The sequence below is a fragment of the Helianthus annuus genome, chromosome 1 (assembly GCF_002127325.2).
Source record: "Helianthus annuus cultivar XRQ/B chromosome 1, HanXRQr2.0-SUNRISE, whole genome shotgun sequence".
Taxonomy (NCBI): domain Eukaryota; kingdom Viridiplantae; phylum Streptophyta; class Magnoliopsida; order Asterales; family Asteraceae; genus Helianthus; species Helianthus annuus.
The window spans coordinates 13,559,595-13,579,746 of record NC_035433.2 but is presented as its reverse complement, the minus strand read 5'-3'; the positions used below and the strand labels follow the sequence as shown (position 1 = coordinate 13,579,746).

The following is a 20,152-nucleotide window of genomic DNA, read 5'->3' as shown; positions in this document are numbered from 1 at the left end:
CTAACCCAGATCGATCAAGAATAAGATCAGAATGAACAAGAAGCTAGGGTTTCTCACTGATCGCCAAAATCGCCCAGAGCAGCCAAGAATAACTAGTCTGCACTTTTTTAATAAATGCTTTTATTCACTCTACACAACATTTGTTTACACATTACATGATTTACATTTGATGGTTTTTACATAAACATATGACATTTGACTATACATAAGCATTTTTACATTGATGGTTTGTTTTGGTAAGTGATTTAAATAACGAGGCGTGTGTAATGTGTTAAAAGCATGGTGGATACGCCGTTGGTACTTCCTATATATAAGTGCTTTTATAGTATTACATATCGTAGCGTTATTTAAACCATTTCAGTACTTGACTTATTACATTTTACACAAATAACATATTTTCACTAAACATTTGTTTTACAAAACAACTTATTTCATACAAACTTATTTTTACTTGGTTATTCATTTAACCTTACATTATTCTTTACATATCATCTATTTTATCATCGCTTTTCAAATAACTTTTAAAAGAAAACATTTTACAAGGATCATGACTAACTTTTCTTAAACATTTTTCTTTAAACTTATAAGTCATGAATCCAAAATCAATAAAACCTATGTATCTCACAGGCATTTTTATGCTGACGTACCTATTTTCACATGTGTTTCAGGAAATGATGCATAGGATTGATCAAGATACACATAGGCAGACTTGGGCCTTAATGACATTAAAAGATGCAAGACTAGTTAATAATGTTATGTTTCTTTGTTGTTAAGACATTGTAACTCTTTAAATCAATAAAACAAAATTTCAAATTTCCATGTGTTATGAAACAATGATTCTGTTACAACACTCCCCGATGTTTCCACCACGATTTGTTGTTTTACGTGGTCGGGGTGTGACAGAAGAGTTGGTATCAGAGCTCATGGTTATAGGGAATTAGGTTATTAGTAATGCCTTGACCTAGTCTATAACCTTCCTAGGACCCTAACGCGAGTTTACTTGCGTTTAGTCATAAAACAATACCGTCACCTATCCTTAGGCGACAACCACAACAAGAACATAAATTTCAGAACCGTTTTGAAAACCAATCATCTATTCTAGGATGATTGATTACTAGGTTTTGAACCCTCTAAGTTTTCAAATCTCATCAAAGTTTGGGTCTTTTGATGTGAACACATGCAAACTGGAAGGGTGAATGCCTGTACTCTGAGTTTTCTGTCTAAGGCTAGAGTGTTCGTACAAATCCGCAGAATCGGACCAGTCACTCTTACCTGGGAACTCTTGGGTTGAGTGTTCACTTATAGGCAAGCATGTCTTCAGTGATACATTAATATGACTCATTTACTTTGATTTGTCGCCATCTCATTTGTTTGCCTTAGGTAACAAACAAATGATCTCAATTCTTATGCATTGCCATTCCGTTTTGTTTATCCGATAACATTTCACTTGTTTGTTCCTATATCTTTCATTTTCTTCTAGAATCTCTCTTCATCTCAGCAACGGTCAAATGTCCTAGCAAACAGCCAAATTTGCCCAGCAAATAGGCGAAGTAATTCTGAAATCTGTGGATTTAGGTATTGCCATGTCTCGTCTCAACAATGAAGCCACTCAAGAGTCACCGAAGGAAGCAGAAGTCAAGCCTGCACCAAAATCAAGGAAGCGTAAGGCTTCGAAGAAACCCGCAGCGGGTGCACCTAATCAAGCTGGACCTAGCCAGGTAGCAACGCCACCAGCTAGGAAGCCATACTTGGGAGCAACCGTCATCATTCAAATCTCATACCCTGCATCAAATGTACCCACTGTAGACAATGGGGTCATTTGGTTGGCATATGCCGCTTAGCTATTCGAGACAAAGCTGTTGCAAACCTTGCTGTTGCTCAACCTCCTGCCAGGAAACCTTATGTCGGTACTACACTGATGTGCAAAAAGTGTAATGTACCTCACCGTGCTTACCTGCAGTGTCGTCTGTGTGCTTCATGTGGACGAACTCGGTCACCTGGCAAATGCTTGTCATTTCAACCCAATCCAAGGTGGTGCAAACCAACCCCAAGTCATCCCTGTTCCAGCTCATTTACCATCTGGTACTTGGTACAACTACGGCGAGACGAGCTATTTCAGGAGCAAGTGAACAAAGATTGTCAACGCAAATCTGACCCACGGATGAGCATTTGGCTGAGTATAAGATGTTGGTGTTTTAATCTTATGCTTTTGTTTCTTTGTTTTTTTCTTGTAATTTGAAACAATCTATTTTGTCTATAAATAAATCGTTGATCACAAATTCTGATATACAAGTGTAGTTACAAGTGTGTATGGCATTTCCCTATAATACCTACATTAAGGAACTATGTTCCTTACAAACTACTCTTGTAAATTTCCCATTCTTGTGTTTGCTCACGATTCCCTTGGAAAATTCTAAGCACTCGTTTCATTCTAAGAAATGAAGTACAGAAAATAAAGTGACATTTTGAGTAATCGTGCTTTTGCACATCTGTGCCTTTGAATCCTTGGTTAGATAACTAAGGGTATTTTCAATCTCATACCCATTACGTTCTGATTTTTTTTCAACATGCATAACATAAGTTTTCAAAACAACCTTCATGATTTCAAAAACATTTTATATATAGTTCGAAAACATTTTTAATATAGTGTAATTACTTAACATATCAAATGCATGATTTCAAAAGCATTGTCTATGTTTTCAAAAACAACCTCCATGATTTCAAAAACATTGTCTATGTTTTCAAAAACAACCTCCATGATTTCAAAAATATTGTCTATGTTTTCAAAAACAACCTCCATGATTTCAAAAACATTGTCTATGTTTTCAAAAACAACCTTCATGATTTCAAAATGTTTCATATAGGAACTCTCTCTCCTTTAGGCGATTTTCTGTTCTTCACCATGAATCCTTCAGTTTTTTCTTCGTAATCTTATGTATAACAGTCTGTGATTAGAGTTTTGTTTGCAAATCTCTATAACGAATTTGTTAGCATTAGTGACCGATCCAAAAACTAGGATTTCTTGTTCCTTCAAATCGCTGCCTTAGTAATCTTATTGATTCTCTGGTTTATTACCCTGGTTGTTATTGATTGCGGTTAGCTGAGACTAATTTAGCTAGATTGATACTCTGGGTTAATAGATTAAGAGTTGAGATCGGATTCTAGGGTTTAAAGGATTAGGGTTTTCTTTTGGTTTTTCTGGTTGTCGGCTGGTTTCTTGCTTGCTGATAGGGTTTTCTTGGTCTTGAGGTTTCGGCAGTCTTGTTTTTTTGAGAGAGGTGATCTTGTCGGCTGATTAGGTCTTGCTGTGATCTTTGTCGGCTGTGTAGGGTTTTACGTGTGCATGTGAGAGTTGATTGGCTGCATGGAGAGGAAGAGTGATTTCGATCCTGATCCCGATGGTGGGGGTGCAACGCCTGGTTCAGTGCCGATCAGAGGAATAGGGTTGAGGGTAACAAATATAGAGGGGAATAACTTGATACTGAGGCGTGGAATGTACTCTACGTCGAATACCTCCATACTGGATGGATTAACAAGCATCTCAAAACCTGTTGAAAATATTTATTCTGGTGCTTCGAAGTTTCCGAGTGTGCTGGTTGGGGAGATTGGCAGCATGCCAATGGGGAATAACGATCATGTTGATACAGGGTCAGGTGCTTCATCGTCTAAGGTGCAGCAGCCGGTGTCATATGCAAATGTTCTTCAATCAAGGAAGGAGGAGGTACGTGTGAACTTTAGGAAGATGGAATCGGCTGAAGTCTTGGATGGTGCTGAAGTGGTCATCCCGATATCCTCAGTCAAACAGGTAACGGAGAGGTTCTCTAACACGTTGTATGGTTATTTTTTGGGGAAACGCCTCGCTTTTCCGGTGGTAGATTACTTTGTTAAGCAGAATTGGAAAAAGTATGGGCTGGATAGGATTATGATGAACTCAAAGGGTTTCTTTTTCTTCAAGTTTAAGGCTAAAAAAGGTATAGATCAGTTACTGGAAGATGGGCCATGGATGATTCGAAATGTCCCTATCATTCTGAAAGAATGGTCGCCTTCTATTACGGTTGAGAAAGAAGAGATCACAACGGTTCCGGTTTGGGTAAAGATGCATGATGTTCCTCTACCGGCATTTACTGAAGATGGGCTTAGCCTGCTAGCATCAAGGATTGGCACTCCAAAGATGTTGGATTCTTATACGGCTTCTATGTGTATGGAGTCTTGGGGGAGGAATAGTTTCGCGAGAGCTTTGATTGATGTTCACGCGAGTACTGATTTGAAAACTAGTATAACTATGGCTATTCCATCGCTGGATGGAAAGAGTTTTACGAAGTCTGAGATAAAAGTGGAGTATGATTGGGTTCCGTTGAGATGTTCAGATTGCTGTGTTTTCGGGCATGATGGTAACACTTGTCCAAAGAACCCAAAAGGAGCTGAAACGAATGGGAAGGACCAACATGGGGTGGAGTCTGATAATGGCGGTTTTAAGGTTGATAAAATGAAGAATAATAAGGGTGGCCAGCAGGGTATTCTTATTAAGAATCAGAAACCAAAAATGGTATATCGTCCAGTGACTAAGTCTAAAACTAATGGGAATAAGGCATCTTCGTCGTCTTCTCAGGTTCACGTGTCTAACCCGTTCGATGTTTTACAAACTGAAGAAGAGACAAACCAGACTGATGCCCCGAGTGAGGTGTTGGATAGTCAAAAGGATCCGGTTTTTATAGATGGAGATGCGGCTCGAAGTAAAAGTGTTAGAGCTAAAGGAAAGTCCCAAACTTTAGAAGAGGTTATCGCTGATGATGTTGGGGTTGATGACCTGCTTGCAGACATCCCCAAATTTATGGATAAACCAGATGGAGTAACTGTTTCTGAGGGTGCAAGCACACCCGGTGGAGCTGGTTTCAAGGAGTGTGTTGATAAAGTGGAGGTGTTTGATATTAATAGCTCTGGTTTACATTTCACGTGGTCTAATAAGCAGCAAAAAGGTCCCATTTTCAAGAAGTTGGACAGAAATTTTGGGTAATATCCATTTGGTTGATTCGTTTCCAATGGTTGCCGCTTACTTCCTTCCGTATCGGATCTCGGATCACTCTCCGTGCATTTTAAAGCTGCCGTCCATTGCTAGAGACAAGCCCAAGCCGTTTAAATTTGTTAATTTGGTGGCCGAGAAGCCAGGTTTTCTAGACGAAGTCAAACGAGGTTGGAGCATTGAGGTTTCGGGGCATAAGATGTTTCAAGTTGTCAAAAAGCTGAAAAACCTAAAAACCCCTATGCGTAAACTGTGCTTTCAGCAGGGTAATCTTCATCTAAGGGTTAAGGTTGCTAGGAGAGAGCTGGAAGAGTGCCAACGAATGATGGATGCCGCTACGGATAATGAAGAATTACGTCTCCAGCATGGTAAGTTGCTTGACAAATACAAGATAGCGGTGCATGATGAGGGTGTGTTTCTTGCACAAAAAGCTAAGGTCGATTGGTTGAAGTTAGGTGATTCGAACTCCAAGTACTTCCATAACGTAGTTAAAGCGAAGAACCATCGGAGTAAAATTTTTGCGGTTCGTGACTCTGCGGGCATTCTTCATGAAGGCGGTTCGGTTAGTCAAGTTATGGTGGATCATTTCTCGAAGTTTTTTGGAACCGAGAACACTATAGGAGCGGCTCCAACTCCTGATTTGTTCCAGAATGTTTTAACGGATGATCAAGCTATGCATATGGTTCGTCAGGTCACTGATGAGGAGATTAAGCTGGCAATGTTTTCTATTTCGGGTATAAAAGCTCCGGGTCCGGATGGGTATACCTCAGTATTTTTTAAGAAATCTTGGGATGTAGTTGGAAAGGATGTCTGTGAGGCGATTCGTGAGTTCTTTACTAATGGTAAGTTGTTGCAACAGTTGAATCATACCATTATCTCGTTAATCCCCAAGGTTCCAACGCCTTCCGCAATTACAGATTATAGACCAATTTCGTGTTGTAACACTCTATACAAGTGTATCAGTAAGATTATTACGAGCCGTATAAAGGAAGGGTTAAGTGGTATTATCAACATTAATCAGTCAGCCTTTGTTCCGGGTAGGAGAATACAGGATAATATTCTTTTAACGCAAGAACTTATGCATAATTATCATCGGAATATGGGGCCTCCTAGATGCGCGTTTAAAGTAGACATTCAAAAAGCATACGACACGGTGGACTGGAACTTTCTCAGACACACATTGCTTGGGTTTCGGTTTGATATTAAAATGGTGAACTGGATTATGGCGTGTGTTTCCTCCACTACGTTTTCGGTAGCCATGAATGGTAATTTATCCGGGTATTTTAAGGGGAAGAGAGGGTTGAGACAAGGGGATCCTATGTCTCCTTATCTGTTCACGTTGGTGATGGAGATTCTCACAAGAATTCTGCAAAAACAAGTCACAATTAGTCCGGAATTTAGATTCCATAACAAGTGTGAAAAGCAACGAATCATCAATATTTGTTTTGCAGACGATCTATTTCTTTTTTCTCAAGGGGATCATGGTTCAGCGAAGGTTATCCTAGAAGCTATTAATAGCTTTAAGAATATGTCGGGGCTTGTACCGAGTATGAGTAAAAGCACCGTTTTCTTCGCTAATGTTACAGATTCTGTGAAAGACCGAATTCGTAGCATCATGCCGTTTGAGGAGGGCCATTTACCGGTTCGGTATCTTGGTGTTCCCCTTATTTCGTCCCGTCTGTCGCACAAGGATTGCAACCGGCTTGTTGAAAATATGGAGAGACGCATAACTGATTGGAAGAGTAAGTGCCTTTCGTTCGCTGGGAGGCTACAACTTATTCGTTCTGTGCTTTCCTCTATGCATGTGTATTGGGCGGCTGTTCTTGCGCTTCCTAAACGCACCATTGACGAACTGGAAGGAAAGATGAGGCGCTTCTTATGGGCTCAAGGTAATGATATTAAAGGAAAAGCTAAAATGAGGTGGGATAGAGTCTCTTTACCGAAAAAAGAAGGGGGGTTGGGCATTCGTCGTATTGTGGATATGAATAACGCCCTTTTGCTTGCTCATATATGAGACCTTCTTACATTGAAGGAGTCGTTGTGGGTCAAATGGATGCACTCTTACCGTATTAGGGGTCGCAGTTTTTGGGATATTCCGATGTAAAGTAACGTTACATGGACGTGGAGGAAGCTGTTAAATCTAAGGCCTATAGTTCAGCAACATGTGTGGACGAAGATAGGTAATGGTACATCAGCGAATATGTGGTTTGATAAATGGGATGTTGTTTGTCCTTTGAACTCGTTCATATCGCCGAGAGCAATTGCAAATGCGGGGTTCACGCTTAAGACAAAGGTAGCTGATGTTTATCGGCAAGGTGAATGGGAATGGCCTGACCAATGGCTTACACGATACCCTATTCTGCTTAACATGCAACATATTGAGCTGCGAAATATGAATGATAAGGTGGTTTGGAGATCTTCTGCCGGCGAGGAAGTGGAGTATAATACCTTTAATGTTTGGGATGATATTCGGGTCGCTCAAAGTGAAGTGCAATGGTCGGCTATGGTATGGTTTCCTCAAGCTATTCCGCGACATTCGTTTTTTCTATGGCTTTTGGTTAACAAGAAGTTGAAGACTCAAGATGTTATGGCGAGGTGGTGTGCGTCGGACAACATGAATTTCAACTTGATGTGCTGCTCGTTGTGCTCGTTGGGGCCGGATTCTCATGAACATCTGTTTTTTGAATGCTCGTTCGGATCTCAGGTTTGGAATGGAGTTAAGGATATTGCGGGTTTATCTGCAATTGCTAACTCTTGGGATATGATCTTTACGCATTTGGTTCAAGTGGCTAACTCAAAGAATGCTATGCATGTGATTTGCAAGATGGTTGTTAGTGCGGCCGGTTACTTTGTTTGGCAGGAAAGGAACCTCCGGTTATTTACGTCCAAGAAACGAAGTGCTAAACGGCTTGTTGATATTGTTTTAGCGACGGTTCGGATGAAACTTCACACGATGCGGTTCAAACGAACTAGTCAAGTGGAGAGGATCTTACAAGATTGGAGCTTACCTCGTGGGCTAATTGTCGAAGATGATGATAATGGCTAGTAGTTTTTTCTTATTTTGTTCGATTTGTTTGACAGACGTGTGTGTCTTGTCGGGTGGTGCTTTGTGCTTGTTATTTGTTTTGTGGTGATACTCTAAAATGGCATGTCATTTTAGAGAACTGGGGTCTATTCTTTTCCCCACTTGTTTGTTCAGTTGTTTGATATAAAATTCACCGGGGTAACCCTTTACCCAAAAAAAAAATGTTTCATATAGTTTGAAAACAATATTAACACAGTATAATTACTTATATCAAGAGCATGATTTCAAAAGCATCATTCATATTTTCAAAAACCTTATACATAATTTCAAAATTCATCTCGCATGATTTTAAAACATTTTTATAAATATACCTACTTAATACACCTACTTTATGATTTCAAAAGTATTATATATAAGGTTTCAAAAACATTGAACACAATTTTTTAGAACCCCATGCATAGTTTTCAAAAATATTTTCCTCATACATTGACTTAACCTTCAAATTCCGCTTCATATGTCGCCTTGGCATATCTAGCACCTCAACTTCATAAGCGTTTTACCTCATGTTTTGACTTAAGCACGTCTAGTGCAAGGTTTTCAAACGCCTCCCGCTTTTCAAATTCTAAAATCCATATGAGATCTTATTACCTTCACAATTAGATCCTTATGGATGATTATCATTCAAATCAGAGTCCTTAATTGGATTCCTTGTGTACCTTAATTCGAACATTTCGGTTCCTTATAATCGAAATCGAATTTCCTCTTTAAGATCTTTCTATCTTCATAGTTAGATTCTTGGTAATGTTTAAAGTACCAAATGAAATCCACGGAATGGATTCCTAGTGTGCTTTAAATACATGTGCGCAATTAACAAAACAAATTAACAAAATGATAAATTTAAAATCAAGCTAAACAATTTTGTGATTACGTGACTATGTGTTATATGCTTTCTTTTATGTTTTGTGTTTTTGTGTACTCTGGATATTCATTATCCAAATCCTCGTAGAATCTTCCATATCTTCATATGAAAGATTCACAGTAGGATATCCAAAGGTACTACCTTAAAATCCTTATTGGGCTTCTACGTTATAGTTAAGACCCTTGGATTATATCGTACCATTCCATAATTCAAAAAGACCCTTTGGGTGGTCTAAAAGATTGATTCAAAATCTGGTTAAGAACGACACGTGGCGATATGGCTGAATAGACTCCTTGGTAGTCTATTTAAATCATTTATTGATTTAATTAAAAGGACCCTAGGATGGTCTAGTCACACTCATCACAGGTTTGTTCATTTGGTTTTCCCCTACACATTATAAAATACACTGTGTGAACTATGCAAGGAATTACGTAATTATGGACACGTACATAATTATGAAATTCAGTGCACAGGAACCCGGTAAGATTTATCATGTGTAAGAACTGATAGTGACAACAATAACGAAACGTAAACAATGTAATGAAGGTACGGTGGGCGCACCAATAACACTTTTTGTACTTGTATATAAGTGTCCCTCTCGCATTGCAAGCATGATGTTATTTAAAGTTACTAGAAGTTCAGGACTCTAACCAGTGTTGTTTGATCTTTTCAACTTCATGTTTCAAGCTCTCACAAGTTTACTCTAAATAAATTTTGGGACGAAATTTCCTGAAGTAGGGGAGACTATGACACCTGTGTCACTTCAACCATCAAACAAATACCAAACCAATGAAATATTGTATTTCATACTTGGGATTTGTATAAATATGTGTATCATTTGCACATATCAATTCTTGTTCGATTTCGGGCTGTAAATCGCTTTCTGGAAGGTTATATGCGCACTGATGCGTAAATATTGTCACACCCTGGCTATTGCGGAAGCGTGGGTTTATTTGGTGTGACTTTTTAATACCATAGCAACAATCACGACAATGCTATATGATAAAAACGTAAGATGTTCATCCATTAAAGTTGTTTAGAAAATGCATAACATATTGTTCTTTAAAAACATCAACCACCGAATACGTTACAAACCATGAATTGTTTAAAAGGAGTTCATAAGAATCGACAAACGACTACCAACAACACGAGGATTTGAGACATGCAACCCGTCCAGGAAGGAGTTACACTTCCCAAACCTATGACCCTGGATGACATCCTTATTTAGTATGCAGCTAATCATGCATCACTTGCCAGATCCAAATTAATTCCCTGAAATACATGTAGTTTAAAAAGTCAACAAAAAGTTGAGCGAGTTCATGTGTAAGTCTGTGTGTATAAACCGTTTAATATGTCTGTAAGTAAAATAGTCCCTGGTATGTAGCAATAAGGAAAAACTAATCACCATTGGGTTGCAAAGCCAATAGTATATGTGAATGATGCAAGAAGACTCAAACCTAGCAAATTTGTCTCTGGTATGAAGACATAGTCACCACTATGGGCCGGCCTCATGGGTGTGGGCTCGCTACACCCAAATAGATCTATCACTCATGTCCCGTTGTCCTACGATGAGGATTAATGGCCTTAAGTGTCATGCCCACCACTCACTTGATCGCGTAATAAAAACCCTCCTTAAGCTAACAATACCATGTATAAAATGTCTGAAATAAATTGTAAACATGTATTCCACCCCCGAAGTACAAAACCGAAAACAGTAAAGGAATAGGGGGTCATGAACTCACCGTAGTGCGTCTTGACTCGAATCTTAACTCTTTCCGCTACACGACAACCTACAACGTACTAATGTCTATTAGACGAACGGGCTGTGCCTTGGCTTAGAGTTTGGTGTTTTGAGTTAGGTCACTTTGGTGTTATTTTGTTAAAATAATAATAATTATTTTAACTTAACTATTGTCTTTAGAAAAATAGTTAGACAACTATTTTGTATCTATATTTCTCTAATATTTACTAAGTGTTCGGATTTTCGGAAAATTTTGCCATAGTCTCTTTTGTAAACGGAGGTGTCCATGCTTAATTAGCATATCATTTTCTTTTACATATATCCCATAGTTCATTTTCAATAATCAAACTGACATATAGGCATACAAAACGTTACTTGCTTCATTTCAGCTTCATTACTCAAAACCGGACTGTTTTCGAGGATTTTTATAAAATAGTTATCCTTTTCCAAAAATTCTCAAATTTTTATAGAAGGTTCCATGTGTTCCAAAATTTATTATGTAAAAATATCAGAGTCCAGTTCGTTACTTATATTTTATAGAAAATCATTTTCCCGACTGCAATCAGATTTGTTACTTTCTGATTGCAGTTTACGGAATAATTCACTAAAAATTAACCGTAAGTCCGATTGACGAAATTCCAGTTGGAGGATCATTGTGACAGCGGTGACCATCTACTGTAAAAATTCCATAGAGTTGATTCCACTCAGGTTTCAAGTTATGACTCCGAAAACAACACACTTTTTCTGCAGTAAAAATGCAGCTTGAGCTGCTGTCCAAAAACAGTCTTTTAAAAATAGTAAACGATCTTGAAAAATTACGATTCCGGTGCCATTTGTTTAGTTATTCCAAAATACACATTTTAGGCTTCAGAAAATCAGTTTTTCGATTTAAAACGGTCCAGTTACAGCCTGTTGAAGTTGGCTGTAAATACAACTCAACAAGCTGTTTACATTGTAGAAGTTACTAAAAACGCATCAACAAAGACCCTAACCATGGTCTATCGATGATTTAATGTTCAAACTTCAATCATGCTTTAACCAACCCTAAACCAACCAGATTTCAACTTCACACAACCTTTTTATATAGGGTTTTTATGCAGAATTTCATGTTCAACTTTTTAGTGTTCATTTTCTTGTGTCACTTGATTATCTTTATCCTACTAAATATTATGACCAAGAACAAGATGAAACAATGGTGTGAAGGGACTTACTACTAGCACAAGGCTAGGGTTGAATTCTTAGTGCAAGGTTGATGAAGGAATGGTGGTGCTAGAGACTTGAACAAAGCTTCTTCGTGAGCCCTTCAACTTGTAACTACTTTGAATGTTCTTCAAGCTTGGAGAGGGGACTTGTATGAAGAAGATGAAGGTAGTGAGAGATGGTGGTGGTGATTTACGGTTATGGGGGAGGGGGAGCCGAAAATAAGGGGAGGGGGAGGTGAGGTTGAGTGTTGGTTTGATGGTGATGATGAGCTTCCTTGGAAATATGAGCAATCTAGAACCTAGTGTCATCATGCATAATATTCTTGGCCAATAGAAGTAAAGATCACCTTTACCATAATCTAAACAAGATATTTATGTAATCATGGGCAGATTTTCGGTTGGGGGGGGGGGGTAAAATGTAAAATTTTGGTAATTAGTAGGTATTTATTTAGAAGGTTAAGAGTATTTTCAAGTATAGTGGGTGTATGTCACGTTTACATGGTGTACGGGGATTTTTGTGACCGTAATTAAATAAGAATGATAAAATAATATTTCTGACAATATTTTGGTGTCCCGGGTAATGTCTGGTTGTTTGGTTACATATCGTTCCGTTAAAGCGTTTAATTGTACCGCATAGTGTCCTTTATGCATCTTTTTGTAACGAAATTAATTCCAACACTTAGGAAAGCGTTCAGGACCATTTAGTCAATACTCTGTATAATACGAGCGTGTTAAAAGCTGAATTGTTACTGAAAAATGCAGAATTTTGTATTTAAAATGAGTTTTAGGCACTTTCCGGCACTCAAACTATCACCTAGTGACACAGTCTTATGGTCCTCACTTCCCTACACTCCATACTAGTGTAGTGCTTTATCTCTGCCCATACTGGCCTAAAAATAGTATCTGTCTATGTGCTGGCATTGCCAGCATGTGTCTGAGTTATCTGCTCACTGTGCTAACTGTGCTTTGTGCATCAGGTTTGTCACTAAGAGTCTGTATGAAATAAATGGAGTGACTGTATGTAAAGGATGCACATGTATGTATGTAACATAAATCAGTAAGCAGTTTAAAGCGTCAGATGAAATCAAGCACAGTCATTAAGCACATAATAAGGGTTAATTAATTTGTACAGTACCTGTAATTATGCGGGTTGTCACATTCTCCCCTTGTTAAGAAAATTTCGTCCCGAAATTTTAAGTTCTACTTCTAGTTGCAGGGGTCTTGGGGAATAAATGTGGGTACTTGGCCTTCATGCGATCCTCACGCTCCCACGTGAATTCAGGGCCGTGTCGTGCATTCCATCGAACTTTAACGAGTTTTACACTACTCCGGCGTGTTTTGTTAATTTTCCAATCCGTAACTTCAACCGGTTCCTCAACAAAGTGGAGTGTGTCGTCGATATGAACCTCGTCAGCAGGAATGACAACTGTCTCTTGAGTTGGACTCTTTTTCAGGTTCGATACGTGGAATGTATCATGAATGCCATTAAGTTCAGCAGGCAAGTCCAATTTGTATGCTACAAGCCCAATCCTTTGCAGGATTCTGAAAGGACCAATGTAACGCGGATTAAACTTCCCACGCTTTCTAAAGCGTGCCACACCCTTCCAGGGTGAAACCTTTAACAAAACCATATCCCCAACTTGAAACTCTAAAGGTTTCCTCCTTTGGTTTGCATAGCCTTTCTGTCTGTCGCGAGCCGCCTCGATGCGTTTTCGAATCTGCGCAATCTTGTCTGTCGTCTCTTGGACGATTTCGGGGCCAACAAGCTGCCTATCACCCGCATCAGCCCAGCATAGCGGCGATCGACACTTGCGTCCGTAAAGAGCTTCAAATGGTGCTGCTCCAATGCTTGTGTGGTAGCTGTTGTTGTACGAAAACTCGACCAAGGGTAAGTGTTTGTCCCAGCTACCCCCCAGGTCCATTACACATGCTCTCAGCATATCTCCAATGTTTGAATTGTTCGTTCACTCTGGCCATCTGTTTGATCTTTGGTTTCGGCTCATCGGGATAGGGATAGGCAAAAAATCAATTTTCGTCGTTTGTGAAACGCTGTACTCAGATTCAATTGAGAACCAAATGCTTCTTGAAAGGACTGCAAAATCCTTAACACGAAGCGTCCATCTCTATCAGAGATAATCGAGAGAGGCACTCCATGTCGTGCAACTATCTCCCTCATGTATATTTCAGCAAGTTTACTCGTGTTGTCCTTTTCCTTGATGGGCAGAAAGTACGCAGACTTTGTTAGGCGGTCTACTATTACCCAGATTGTATCATGGCCCTTGGGCGTCCTTGGCAATTTCGTTATGAAGTCCATGGAAATCTGTTCCCATTTCCATTGGGGTATTACAGGTTGTTGCAGGAGACCTGAAGGTTTCTGGTACTCGGCTTTGACCTTGGCGCAAGTTAAACATTTGCCATATACTGCGACATCACCTTTCATCCTAGGCCACCAATAGAAATCCTTAAGATCTTGGTACATTTTATCCGCTCCTGGATGAATCGAGTATCGTGACTTGTGAGCCTCATCGAATATAACCTTTCTCAATCCTCCAAACAGAGGAACCCAAATTCGATTCATGAAACACAATGTTCCTTCCTTGTTTGGCACTAATTGTTTCTCCATCCCACGGAGATACTCATCCTCGATATTCCTTTCTTTCAAGGCCTCTCTTTGCGCGGCACGAATGCGCAACGAGAGGTCTGTCTGGACAATCATTTCTAAGGCCCTAACCCTTATGGGCTTAATCCTTTCTTTTCGACTTAGGGCGTCAGCAACCACAGTTGCCTTACCTGGGTGATACTTGATTTCACAGTCGTAGTCATTCAATAGCTCAACCCAGCGTCTCTGCCTCATATTGAGCTCCTTTTGATCAAAAATGTGCTGTAAACTCTTGTGATCAGTGAAGATTGTACATCTTGTTCCATACAAATAGTGTCGCCAGATCTTCAATGCAAGCACCACAGCGCCTAACTCCAAGTCATGCGTGGTGTAGTTTTTCTCGTGAACCTTCAGCTGGCGCGAAGCATAAGCTATAACTTTCTGCCGCTGCATCAACACGCAGCCCAAACCCTGACGCGAGGCGTCACAATACACCATGAAGTCGTCCGTGCCTTCGGGTAGAGCTAAAATCGGTGCGTCACAAAGCTTGTTTTTCAACAACTGAAACGCTTCTTCTTGCTTATCGCTCCAATCAAACTTCTTGTCCTTTTGTGTGAGTGCGGTCAGAGGTTGAGCGATTTTAGAAAAATCCTCAATGAACCTTCGATAATACCCAGCCAAACCTAAGAATTGCCGAATCTCGGTTGGCGTTTTCGGGGACTCCCAATTCATGATCGCCTCGATCTTTGTGGGATCCACATGGATTCCATTTCCATTAACCATATGTCCAAGAAACTGGACTTCGCGTAACCAAAACTCACATTTCGAGAACTTAGCGTACAGCTTCTCCTTTTTAAGTAGCTCTAGGATAGCTCTTAAGTGTTGCTCGTGTTCTCCCTTCGTCTTCGAGTAGATCAAAATATCATCAATGAATACGATTACGAACTTGTCGAGGTACGGCTTGCAGACTCTGTTCATTAAATCCATGAAAACTGTTGGTGCGTTGGTTAGCCCAAATGGCATAACCAGGAACTCGTAATGTCCATATCGAGTTCTAAAAGCAGTCTTGGGAATACTTTCCTCTTGTATCCTCAGTTGATGGTAACCTGATCGTAGATCGATCTTCGAGTAGAAACTTGAACCTTGTAGTTGATCGAACAGGTCATCGATCATTGGCAAAGGATATCTGTTCTTAACAGTCAACTTGTTAAGCTCGCGGTAGTCTATACACATGAGAAAACTACCATCCTTCTTCTTAACGAACAAAACTGGAGCTCTCCAAGGTGAGAAGCTTGGTCTGATGAATCCCTTGTCTAACAATTCTTGGAGTTGTGTCGACAGCTCTTGCATCTCTGAAGGTGCAAGTCGATAGGGTGCCTTAGCCACAGGCGTGGCGCCTGGAACTAAGTCAATGTGAAATTCGACTTGTCTTGGAGGCGGCAATCTTGGCAAGTCTTCTGGAAAGACTTCAGGATATTCCCTTACGACAGGAATGTCTTCGATCTTTGGCTCAGCGGCCTCCTTATCAACGATATGTGCCAAGAAGGCAACACATCCTTTCTTCAAATACTTCCTAGCTTTCAAGTAGCTAATGATCCTCAATGGCGTATCGCGCTTTTCTCCATGAACTATAATCGTCTCTCCATCGGCCATTGGGATGCGGATGGTCTTCTCGTGACAAACCACTTCGGCTTTGTTGCTAGACAGCCAATCCATCCCTATTACCACGTCGAAGCTTCCCAACTCGACTGGCAGTAGGTCTAGCGTAAATTCGTGCCCTCCCATTTCTATCGTGCATCCCCTGATAACTTCACCCGTTTCCACTAGTTTCCCATTCGCCAGTTCAATGGAGTACGGAACGTCTAACTTACTAGTGGCCAACCCAAGTATGTTCTTAAATTCTAACGATATGAAACTATAATCAGCACCAGTATCAAAAAGAACAGACGTATAGCGTTGATTTATAGGGAACGTACCAGTGACAACATTCGGATCTTGGCGCGCTTCCCTCGCACCAATGTTAAAAACTCAGCCTTGTGCTTTATCTAGCTTTGGGCATTCCCTTTTGAAGTGCCCAACGTCCCCACAGTTGAAGCATCCTGGCCCTCGGCCATTCCCATTACCATTTCCCCCTCGATTTCCGTTTTCCCCGGTTACCAGCTTGATTCGAGGCATTTCCACGATTTCTGTTTCCCCCATTATTCCCTTGCGGCCTGTTTCCATTACCACGGTTGTTGTTATTGTAACCCCTTTGACCACCCTGGCCTGATCCAACACAACACGTCTCCTTTGAATGGCCTGTCTTCCTGCAAGATTCGCATTTTCTGAGTCGGCACGGGCCGAGATGATGGAACTGACACGTACCACACTTGGGCAGAGTGCCCATGTAACCTTTTCCTCTGTTTTCATCACCAGTTTTGGCCCTGGTCGGTGTGTTTGATTCACTCCTCTTGCTACCGCTGCTGGTTCCTTGCTTGAAGTTGGAAAACTTCCGTTTGTTTTGTCCCGACGACTCCACATGAGTCTCCTTCTTTTTCTGATCATCCTTTGAAAACTTGTTTAGCCTGATGGCTTCTTCAGTCAGCGAGATGCTCAAATCGATGGCTTCAGTAATGGTTGCTGGTTTCGATGTTGTGACCATGCTCATAATCTGAGGTGCTAACCCCCAGATGAAACGTTCCACGCGTTTGAACTCGGGCGTGACCATGTACGGCACTACATGGGACAGATCATGAAACCTTTGAACATACTCAGCGATTTTTGGTCCTTCCATCCTTAGGTTCCAAAATTCGGTTTCCAATCTCTGGATCTCAGCCCTGGAGCAATACTTCTTGCGCATCAGCTCTTTCAATTCAGCCTAAGTCATGGCGTACGCTGCAGCCTCTCCTAAGGTTTGAACTTGGAGATTCCACTATGACAGGGCACCATCAGTAAAAAGCCCAGTGATGTAAGTAACTTGTTGTCCCGGCGCACATTTGCTCATTCTTATCATCGTTTCTGTCTTCTCAGTCCAACGGGTAAAAGCCACGGCACCTCCAGTGCCATCAAAGTTTTACGGCTTGCAATCTAAGAATTGCTTGAAAGTACGCCCTGTACAAGCAATGTAATTTATGGGAATTATTAGCACTCGCACAAGAATTGTCCAAATATAGTGTAATGTGTCTCCTATGACTGATCATTACCATTCGGAGGGTTGTTGTTGTTGTTCGAAATGTTTCCGCTTGAGTCTCCTTGAGAAGCAGCATATTGCGCAATAGCGGCAGCGATGATCCCTTGAAGTTCTGCCTGGGTAGTCGGCATGCGTGCGTCGCGTCGTGGAGGCATTTTCTAGAGGATGTTTCATATTGGTCAGGTCATAGTAGGTATAATAATCATACGTATATATAGTAACATTCATCATCCACATAACATCTCATGTCATAACCACAACACCAATAACTTTAACAAAACATGTAACGAGAATACTGCGACTGAACTTTCATATAAATAAACCACAATACAATGTTTGTAAGTTTTCCCAAAAAGTACCATACAACCCAAGAGACTAAGGGTCACAATGCCCTTGTCTTGAAATGTCTAACCAAATACAACTGACTAAATCGGATATCCATATGACGTCAAAAGTGGTCTCCAAAAATGCTGTAAGTCTGGCTCGGTCGTTGTCTTCTCGTTAAAATAGTCAATACCTGCAATAAATCAAAAGTGGCTATGCCGATGGCGGCGGAGGAGGTGGAAAACGAGAGAAAATCAATCGGCGCAACTGCACCAAGTCCTCCTCAAGTGCATAGGCAAAACGCAACACGAAGGCAACCTGTTGATCGAGAGGGAGGAAACGAACATCTGAATCATGGGGTGATGCAAAAGGAGTGTGAGATGCTGAAAACAGGGTCTGACAGGGGCAGGGAGGATGTGGAGCTCTCCCCAACTCCTGGACGTATCGCCTCAAGGCGTCCTACTGTAACTGCAGTGACGTGAGCGTGTCCTCTATAGAGTATCCGGCGTGGAAGGGATGATAAGGGTCGGATACTGGCATAACGTGGGGTGATGACCATAGAAATGACTCACCCATCGGGGCTGAAGCTGGATGTGTAGTGTGTGGGGTAAATGCAACCTATGAAGTGGTATGGGGAAACTGGGACATGAAAGGTGCAGTAGATGACACGGGTGGAACAAAATCAGTATAAGGAATCTGTGGTATAAACTGGCCATCGCCTGTCATAAATGGAGTGTGGCCGAAAGGCTGACTCGACGATCCCTCCCCAGGTTAGGGCGGAGGAATGTCCTGAAGGAAAGTGATCGGAAGGTCGGTATGATGGATATCGGATGTGGGTGGAGGAAACAACGGTATATCGGATGTGGGTGGAGGAAACAACGGTATATCGAGTGGTACAGTAACAGGTGCGGTAGGGGGGGGTGACTAGGACTACATACGAAGGGTAGTCATCCTCCTCGATCCACCCATTGCTGGTGTTAGCGTATCTCGGGTCAATGTGGGTAGCAAACGGTGCCAGGTCATCAAAAATAGCCATGGGATCGGGTACGGGTGCTATATCTGGGATCTCAACGGCTGGTGGTGCAACGACGGGTGCATCAGAGATAGGAACAGGGTCAAGGGCTAGAACGGGCTCTGGAACGACTGGAGCGGGCTGATGATCAGCAGGTATAACAGGAATCTGGTCATCAGGGAGAACAGGAGCCTCAGCAGGCTGCTCCAACTCCATCTCCTCATCACCGTCAATACGAGGGATGTAACCGAATCCTAACGGTGGGACAAAGGAAGCTATCGACTCAAAAGAACCAGAGGCGGACGAATCAGAATGAACCTCCATATCAGGAAGTTCAACCATGGGAACAATGGGATCAACAACTGGGATATCAACAGGTGGAACACCGTCCTCCACCAGGGCCCCACCATCCTGGCCTCCCTCCGGGGGACCCTCGATGAGTAGGTCGATGTCACCATCGGGTAACGCATCGAGAGGTTGTTCCTCAAAGGTAATTGCAGCGAAGGGGAGAGGGGCAGGGATTGGAACAAGGGGTAGGTCCTCTCCTGGTGGGCCATCAGCTAGGGGAGCGTCGTCTCCAAAGATCGGTAGGGCAAAAGGCTGAAAATCGTCTTCATCGGTGCTCGTGGTGTCTGAGGTGTAAACTCCCGAGTCGGTGGCCATCTCGTCATCAGAGGTGAAGGCCATCGGGTCACTCGCGTTGGATACTCCACTACCAGATGATGCCATGGTGTCTGTAACACAACCACAACATATGCACACAAATAAGGTAAGCATGTAAACAAATAACAATGAAATCATGTATGCATCCTAGTCTTCCCAAGCTATCCCACCCAATCTCTAAGACTGAATTCGCTAGTCTCTCAGACTAACTCCCTGGCCTCTAAGACCAACCTCCCAGTCTCTAAGACTTAAATTTCCCCCAGCCTCTAAGGCTAAACTTTTTTTTTTTTTTTTGGGTAAAGGGTTACCCCGGTGATTTTATATATCAACAACCAATAAAAACAAGTAGTGTAGAGAAACCTACACTAGTTCAAACATGGGACACCCCCATGAGAGTACACCAAACACCAAGAAAAGCAACCAAGAACTACAAAAACCGAACCAACTAGACTAAAATCTAGAACAAAAACAAAGCAAG

General features: G+C 41.4%; 1 protein-coding gene across 1 annotated transcript; it reads left to right on the top strand.

Moving 5' to 3' along the window:
• Positions 1-7,220: 7,220 nt before the first annotated feature.
• On the top strand, positions 7,221-8,066 carry LOC110940588. The gene has a single exon (XM_022182172.1). The coding sequence runs from the start codon at positions 7,221-7,223 to the stop codon at positions 8,064-8,066; it is 846 nt and encodes a 281-aa protein (XP_022037864.1).
• Positions 8,067-20,152: the final 12,086 nt, after the last annotated feature.

Excerpts from the sequence above, each read along its gene's own strand:
- LOC110940588 (XM_022182172.1), top strand. The coding sequence starts at position 7,221 with ATGTGGTTTGATAAATGGGATGTTGTTTGTCCTTTGAACTCGTTCATA.